Here is a 9,134-nt window from a genome sequence, read left to right on the forward strand (position 1 = left end):
CTTCTGTAAGCTGTACTTCAGGCGAGCCTGGTGGGAGGGCTACAGTTTTGGTGCCTGACGCTGCTGCACCCTTGCCGCTTTCTCGCGAGGCTGTCATTAAAGCGCAGAAAAATTATCCCTTGCTGGATAAGTGTTGGAAGTGAGTGGTCAACATGAGTGCAATGGTCAACTGCCATTCTTTGTGGATACTGGCTTGTTGATGCGTCTCACGGACAAGGTGGGTGGTGACCGATTCGGAGGATTGGGGAGTGGTTCTTCAGCTAGTGATCCCTGTTGACTGCTAGCAGCATGTTTTAGCGCCGGCTCACAAGCACCTATGGTCAGGTCACTTGGGCATCAGCAAAACCTATGATCGTGTTCTCAGGCAGTTCTATTGGCCAGGAATGAATGCAGATTTAATTTGCTTCTGTAAAACCTGCAGTACTTGCCAGATGGTGGGTAAGCCTAATCAGCCTGTGCCCCCCCGTGCCGTGCCTATTCCTGCAGTTGGTGAATCTTTTTTTTTTTTTTTTTTTTTTCTTAAGGCATGTTTTGGTCGACTGCGTAGGTCCATTGTCCAAAGCTATGTCTGGGAATCAGTTTTTGCTCATCATCCTGAGTCACAGGGTGTGCTTAAGCGCTGGCACCGGCCTTGAAATCTATGCTAAAGAAATACCGGGATGAGGGTGTGTCTTTTGTTCTCTTTCCTGTCCGTAATGCAAAGCAAGAATCTCTAGGGTTTAGCCCAGCAGAGCTAGTGTCCGGTCACAATGTGTGTGGCCCATTGAAGGAGAAGGGTGATAACTCTTGTGGAAAGAACGTGTTGGATTTTGTATCTTGCTGTAGAGAACGTCTGCACCATGCTACATGTTTGGCCAAGGAGTCACTCTCGTCATGTCGGGTCAACATGAAGAGACTCTTTGACAAGAAGGCAGTCAAGCGACAGTTTGCCGCTGGTGGCAAGGTGTTGCTGCCTACAACCGGCTCTGTTCTTGCTGCCCCGCTGACCTGAGAGGGCTAGAGACGACCCCAGACATTGCTGTGGTAAGGGGTTCTTCTCTTGTTGGTACTCAGCCTGAGTTGGAGGTGGACTTGATGCCAACCTGTGAAGGTCATCTGTGTGGTAGGCTAGCTAACTCTGAGTTCTAGTCTAAACTTAACCAGCAGCTGTCCTCTGTGGTCCTCGCTTCTTTACGGATTTTTGTTAAGTGAATGCTGTTACTGTGTCAGATTCCTTTCCCCTGTATGGATTTTTCCTATTTAGGGCTAGGACCCCCAAATATGGCAAGAAATGTACAAATACTTCTTTACTGTACTCAAGTAGATTTCAGATATTTTTACTTTACTTTTTGTGCAGACTTTTTTTCTCCTTAAATTTTAATATGAATATCGGTACTTTCGACTTAAATTTTACAAATCTGGCTCGTTACTTTAGTTTCGGATAACTTCAGTGGAGTTACAGTTGTGAATCAATACCAAAGTAAATCTAATTGGACGGGAATATACGTTGCACATGACTCACCACTACAAGACTCCTTGAGAAAACTGCGACATGATTGAAAAATAACAAACCAAAGATTCCAGAGATTGGGCAGACGAGCAGCAAGACATTCCAATTATCGTCTGCCTTATCTGAGAGAGAAGTTTGAGAGAGTAGGCATCAAGACTGATTTTTGGCGAATGTGCTGGGTAACTCTAAAGGTATGGGGAACTTCTTAATTTATGTCGGTTTAGTAATTCATATTTTATCCTTTTTTTTTTTTTTTTTTTCTTTTCAGAAGCCATATTCGGGCATACACATACTTAACATGTTAAGGGGAGAGATTAAAAAACAGAAACTGTATCTGTGAATTCTCACAGAATCACAGCTGAATTCATACATTGCTCCTCATTCAGAATCATATTAACCTGGAGTCCCAGGATCGGTCCCAATAATCATGTGGTGTTTAGCCATCAAACACAAATGCTGTCACTTGACTGGCGTTTACAGCTAACTTTAGCAATCAAACCGTCATAGACAGCTAAAATGTTTTTGAAACTGTTCCCATCTTCAGTTTTTTTTTTTGCAATGAGAAGTATATTTCATGGATTCCACAAATTTCAATATGACATGTTATGCTGTAAACAGTTTACATCCAAGAATGCGAGACTCAAATCTGCACTCGACACGGGGAGTGACTAGGGGTGCGGCGGCAGCAGCAGCCTGTGGACGCTCTGGTTGGTTGAGATGAGGATGACAACTTTGTTGAGCGTCTCCTGTATTTGGACTCCTCCTTGAAGAATGCTGCAGTTACTCAGATGCAGTCTCACCGCGTAGTTCAGCAGGTTGGTGTCCAGACACTGCTCAATCAGCTGCACATAGTACACAGGGCAGATTTTAAAAGCAGTTTGTGTACTGATGTGATACATTTTTACAGTAGTCTTTTTTTTTCTTTTTTTCTTTTTATAGTTTGTATTAAAAGGAGGATGTGACTCACCAGTGAATGAATGTATTCTCAGCATAAAGAAATGCTCCGGCACTGCCGTCGGGTTGGTGTGTCAGAGACTTAATGATAACAAACTGTGAGACTCACTCCTCAAAGTTGATTTGTTTGATACCAAACCAATTGTAGTCGTCCATCCAGATGCCCCTGATGGTGTTTGGCATCAGGCTAAAATCCAGAGTTTGCTGTTGACAGACAGTCTTATGAAGTTAAGACATCTGCACAGAAAACACATGTTTTAAAATCCTAATGATTATAAATGAAACTTAACTTGCTGAACTTTTACTGCAACAGTATTTTTTACAGAACTTTAACTTCAGTAAAGTCATCTGAATACTAAAACACATGATTAATATAATAAAGCAGAGAACACGGCGAGAAGAGCGCTATAACAGGCGGGTCTCTTACCGAGATCTACCGTGAATTCTCTGAACCTCAGGAGTTTCCAACTGGAACCGGCAGACCTCAGTATAGACGGTGGCTCTGGCCTCAGGAGTATTAGACTGTGCGCTGCCGGTTAAAAAATTTAAAGAGACATACATACACAGACCCAACGTGCCCTCTCATGCACAACGCCTCCTTCACATTCGTGGAATTTCTCCACCACAGCATCATTTGGGATTTCTTTTTGTTTTGTTTAAGGAAAATACATGTGTAATCACTTACATGAAATCAACTTCTTAATTTAGCTATTTGTTATAAATGTTAGCGTACTTACCCTAAACAATTTAAATGCCATGATTCTGTAGAAAATCAAAAAGAGGAAGGCATTAGGGTTGCATCATACATATTCTTACTGGATAAAAATCTTTTTTCAGTGTACTCCGTATCACACTAGTTTGAGTCAGGCTGTCTCTCAAATCTTCCGTTGCACTTACAGACAGTACACTTCGCGCACTACGTACTGTCTTGCATAGTGCATAAATTTCGACAGAGGAGTCTTGTCTCAAATCGCGCACTGCCATGTGCACTTACCGGAAATGACTATCACGTTTCATCCCTTCTTCTGTAAAATTGAAAATTTCAGCAAGGGGAGAGCTTTCCAGTCTGCTGTTGTGTTTGCTGAAAAATAATTCCTGCTTTGTTTTTGATATTTAAAAAAAATTAAATGTGATTACCCTTACAACATACCTAATAGACAAAATATCACAACATCTTTTATTTTAAGTTGTATTTTAGTTCTAAATGGTCTTCATACAGTGACAATACAACAGTGAAAGCAAAGGTAACAGACCTGACATTTAAATAGACCCCATTCCTTTATATTCATTATATGCTTTCTACAGTCATGCAACGTGTAATACAAAAGATAACAAAGTTAAATACTTTTAATGTAATTTTCTTTTATAAATGTGCTTGTAGTTCTGCAGGCTCCCCCCAGGCTGTAGCTAGTTTGATGGGGATTGGGATATGAGGGGGGACGTCAGACTCTACAGAGGATCCTTCTACGGCCTAATGGCCATTGTCACCCCTAAATGATGGCCCTCTATTCCTCATCTGTCCCTGAAGAAGTGAATAATACAGTATATACACATCAGGTGGAGGCAGTAACAGTGGATACGTTTTAACATTACGCTACTGTTAGCGTTACCGGCAGACAATCTGCTTATCGCTATTTAGCTGAGCTAACGCTCACAGCGGATTATGTACAACTTGTTAAGATCACACTTTTAACACTAAAATCTTCTACAGGGGGACGATAGTATAACACAAACAACAAAATACTTTAACAATGTAAAATTATCTTGTAACTTATTTGCCAATATGGTTAAACTGCCGCTGTTAGCTAGCTATGGTTGGCTTCTTGCCACGTCAAATTACGGTACCAATAAACGTTATTCGGGGTGCAAAAATCCTTACCGACTGTAAAATTAACCAAATATACATATACAGGTGGCTTTTGTTATAAGTATAGCAAAAAGACTCAAGTTCAACTTACATTTGTATTGCTCAGTCGGTCTCGGAATTGCGTCTTCGGCCGCCAAAGTTTTTCAACTGTTAGCCCCGCCCCGTCCGCTACGTAGCCAAGATGGCGACCGTTAAGTTTGGAAAGTGTCCATTGATCGAAGTACACTTCGCTGCAGCAAACAGAAAGGGGCGGGGACGGACCTTTCCGTCAGTCCCATACCTTATTTGGAAATGGGACTATTGCATTCCGGAAATGAAGGGGGCGCTATTTTCATAATCACTAGTATAAATGCCTTAAAGACGCGGGGTTAAGAGGAAAGGAAGAAGATAGTATAAATGCCTTAAAGACGCGGGGTTAAGAGGAAAGGAAGAAGAAAGAAAGAAGTTTGAAAAGTTTTTGCACTGGTGTTCGGCACACGATCCATAATGCAAAACCCACAAAATCAACAAAAGGTAATTTTACCTTCTTAAAATTTTTTTCACATAGTAAATTAATACGCTTTTCTAGATTAGGTTGAAAATATAATTAACAGCTGTAAACTAGTGAAATTCGTAATTCATACAGGCGAAGGCTAATTTTAGCATGTAGCACAGCTAATTATTATCCTGCAGGGCACCATTAGATAAAAAATAGAAAAATAGATAACATTTTTAATTGAGAAATGTATTTTGTGCTCAAACTTTGTTTTTTATTTTCATTATACAGATCCACCTGTCCATTTGTAACATTCGGAACGGAGAGAAGATTCTCCCATATTGCATAAACAAGAAATATTACTGTCCCCTTTGTTCATACTGTGCCGATGAGTCGTACAAGGTACAGAACCACATAGCACAAACTGCTATGGTTCAACATAACGGTATGTAAAACTACACTTGAAAAAAATATAAAATATTGTTTTACATACTTACCAGTTTTCTAGTGTTTTTCTTTTATTTTTAAAGGTTAATCTTTCTTTAAATATGTTTTGTAAACCAATGTTAAATTTCTGGAAAGTGTAATAGGGTTTTCTACCAATCATTTGTATATTTCCAGACGTGTAGTAACCTTTTTCTTTTATTTTAGTAGCTATTACGTTGTGTCCTTGCTCTATTTAAAGTGGGAATGAACCACATATTGTTTAAACAGTTCTGCAATGTATGTAGATGTTGTTTTTTAATTTTGTTCATTTCTTTTTGTTACTGCAGAATTCCATATATTCAGATGTGGCCTACCTTGTAGAGACGCATCTCACTTCCATTGCCCATACTGTTTTTCAACTATTGACAGAAGGGACAGGTTTGTTAATCATTTGGTTAACCACACGATGACTTTCCATAAGGTGTCCAGCTGTGCATCAGCCCAGGCACCTGTCCAACCAACAGCCTCTAACATCCAGGCAGTACAGGCACCTGTCCAACCAACAGCCTCTAACATCCAGGCAGTACAGGCACCTGTCCAACCAACAGCCTCTAACATCCAGGCAGTACAGGCACCTGTCCGCTCAGAAGACATGGTTACATGTGAAATGTGCAATCTGCGCCTGAGAAAAAAGAATCTCCGTATTCATTTGAAAAGAAAACACCAGGAAAATGTGGACCTCATTTCACAAAATCATCATTTAAGAAGTCAGTGTGTGGATGCCAAAAAAGGTGTTTTTGCTGTTAAGAAATCCTTTTATGGTCCATCAAGACCCATACATGTAATAAAAAACACCTGGTCACAATTTCACAGGTCAGAATGTGAGCTTGACAGGTGTAATGTGAATGCACAGTTTGCCAAGCGAAGTGGGATTTTGCCTTTTGAGTGTGAACACATTCAATCTTTACGCTTTTGTCCACGCGCCACAGAGTCAGAAGAACCTTTGTCTGAAACTACCCTCAACATCCTGGTTGAGAACTTATGGTTCAGTCTTCAAAGAAAAGCAGAACTTTTAAAAAATCAGCAGGAGGCGCTACCAAATAATACGCCGTTTTCAGTTCTTCTTTTTGGCAGTGGGACAGACACAATATTTCACGTGTCTGTCTTTGAACCTAAAACGTCGTTTTTCAGCAGACTTGGAAGGGTGATTGTCACTTATGACAAAGGAAAAAATACCTGGCATTGTGCATGTACACAGGGCAAAAGGTCCTGTACGCACAAGGCTACAGCAAAGTGGCATCTCTTTGAAAAAATGCCAGACATGTTCAAAGAGGCAGTGATTTCAGAGGAGGATGTTATGTGTGGGACAACAGCATCAGAATGTCAGGAGGAAAGTCGTTCCATCACTGATGAAGCAGCAGAGAGGATAATCAAGTATTTGATTAACCACAAGAAAATACCTGCTGATCTTCCTGACAGTCTTGTCACCAGCAGTAGAGATGCCAAGGCTCTCAATGGGTTCCCCAAACATCTGATCCCATCAGAGACTGAATGCACAGAATGTGGACAGCACGCCGGGCTTGGTGACCCTCAGCTGGTATCTTCCACTGCCAACATATTGACTATGACAGGAGTATTCAAAGGTTTGTAATTTACTCTACTCTGCTCTGATTACAAGTGTACTGATTTATTTTTATTTCCATAAGACTTTTTTTTTTTTTTATCCTATTTTTATTCCGTCATGTCGACGTAAGATCTTAATAATCTTTTTAATATTCTCGTAGGTATATCAACATACAGGAAGACTTGCCCCAACTGTTCTATGGTTTACCGATATCAAAACTGGGAAGACGGCATCCACAACTTCAATGATCACCTGCTGCTGTCCATACATTTGTGTCTGGTACTGAGGAATGCATTGCAGGTTAGTTGTAGTTTTTAATACTTGTTTAGAATATGAATATTATTTTTACACATTACAACAAATGGTAAAAGACACATTTGTGAATTTTTCATCTTCATTACTGTGATTTTGTAAATGTGTCCTAATTCTTTCCGTAGACTCACACTGCTGTAAGCCGCATAATTGAAATGATAGAATACACAGAAGGAGAGACCTTTCCTAACAAGGATCGGATCCTGCAGGCATATCTGTCATTTGAAGGTCTAAGTGACCATGACTACCAATACGCATGCATTTCATGTGGGTATCATCCTGCAGTTGTTGTCATGGATCTCCATAAGAAAGGTGTTTTCAGCATGCCAGGTAGGTTTTTAGATTTGAAACCTGCAAGTATGAAAATACTGTTATTCTAAATGCTAGACTCATCTGAAATGAACATAATAAACAAAATGGAATCCTGTGTTTTTTGTTTTATTTTTAAAGTTAGTGAAATACCAAACCCACCTCAACACTATAATGGTGAAGTGAATGCACGCTCTTTTTGGGAAGCAGTTACTATGGAAGTGATTATCCGTGGACTTTATCCACGTAAGTCTGGTGTCTATTCAACAGAAAAATTGAAAACATTTTGTGCACCAAGTTATTCAATGCATTAGTGTGCCTCAAAAATTGTATTTACTTGTCTCCATTGCATTTCTCAGCTGGCTGCAGGAATCCTTTTGTTGTAAAACCTACTTATCACAACTGGTCCCCCTGGATTGGACCACAGACAAGACGATCTGACATTTTGATAAACACAGAGAGTGAAAAAGTCCACTTGCCTGATTCTAACAGTGATGCAGAGCAGATTCTCACAGAAGAGCGGCTTGCAGATGAGGTTCTCAATCTCAAGGTATTCTCATATTTATTTATTTATTGAATTTCCTGATTGTGTTGGTCTTTCAGGAGGGTTAAATAATATTACAAATAACTCACATTTTGTGTTGTTTTAAAGCTGCCTGAGATCAGGAAACTCTGCAGTCAATGTGGAATTGACAGCAGAGGTTCTAAGATGGATCTTGTGCTCCGTCTGCGGGACAAAATGGCTTCTAGAGTCACATATAACAAGGTTTTTGATAAAGTGTGGGGCGCCTCTGGTAAGTGTGTGACAGCAACTTATAACAGAAAACTTTAAATTTGTTGTCATTTGACCCATACCAAAGTACTGTAACTGTATGAGCTAAGAAAAATTTAAATGACCAAAAACAGCCATCCCTTGTTTATCTGCTATTTTGAAAATAGAACACATTGTCATAGTAATGCCAATGCTTTTGTGAAGTTTAATTAAGTACACAACAACAATGAGCCACATAAGTTAATATGCTTTACATGTAAGGATGTGATTTGTTGTTTCAGGTGGATGGGCTGTAATCACTTGTCCCTGTGGTGTTATTTATTCTGTAAAGTTTAACCTGAGAGCGGAGAGCCCCAGAGACTTTGCAGACCTTCTTTTATCCTGGAAGTTTTTTCCAAATATTACAGTGTATGACTACCCCAGGGGATTTGTAAGTCATCTAAGGAATAGGTGCCCAGAGGATACACCATTTACCATCAACGAAGGTAGATTGGTTGACCCCACACCTGAAAACATAAGACAAGCTACTGAGAAAAACCTTGCTGTAAACTTGCCATGGTTGAAGCACAGGAAAGAACCTGAAGACAAGGGAGGACATCCTGTTACTGGCTCAGTAGAGCACTATTGTCTCAGTGATGTTTTCCACCAAGGCAATAGCAAGGACGACAAGGATGTCTTGCGGCGGATTGAGATTGTTCCGGAACTTGTAGGAAGATTAAACAGTCAGTGTGCAGAGCAACTATTTGCAGGCATGAGGAAGAACAACTACTTCCTCAATATGCTCACCCCATCCACACACATCTTTCTGCAAAGAAACATCCTCCACCATTTCAACCTTCGGAAGAACACAAAAACCAAACAAGAAATTCTAAAAGTTGCTGGGCCACATGCAACATTGGTCCTAGA

At 40.2% G+C, this 9,134-nt stretch overlaps 1 protein-coding gene across 1 annotated transcript in view; it reads left to right on the forward strand.

Moving 5' to 3' along the window:
* Positions 1-4,796: 4,796 nt before the first annotated feature.
* LOC117953606 overlaps positions 4,797-9,134 on the forward strand; it is a 7,716-nt gene continuing 3,378 nt past the window's right edge. Inside the window, 10 exon segments of the mRNA XM_034886778.1 lie at positions 4,797-4,823; positions 5,077-5,230; positions 5,559-6,854; positions 6,996-7,135; positions 7,273-7,477; positions 7,598-7,702; positions 7,816-8,006; positions 8,109-8,250; positions 8,510-9,131; positions 9,133-9,134. The exon segment at positions 9,133-9,134 is cut by the window's right edge and continues 173 nt beyond it. Of these exon segments, the coding sequence (XP_034742669.1) occupies positions 4,797-4,823; positions 5,077-5,230; positions 5,559-6,854; positions 6,996-7,135; positions 7,273-7,477; positions 7,598-7,702; positions 7,816-8,006; positions 8,109-8,250; positions 8,510-9,131; positions 9,133-9,134 (2,884 nt within the window).

Source organism: Etheostoma cragini, chromosome 12 (genome assembly GCF_013103735.1).
Source record: "Etheostoma cragini isolate CJK2018 chromosome 12, CSU_Ecrag_1.0, whole genome shotgun sequence".
Taxonomy (NCBI): Eukaryota; Metazoa; Chordata; class Actinopteri; order Perciformes; family Percidae; genus Etheostoma; species Etheostoma cragini.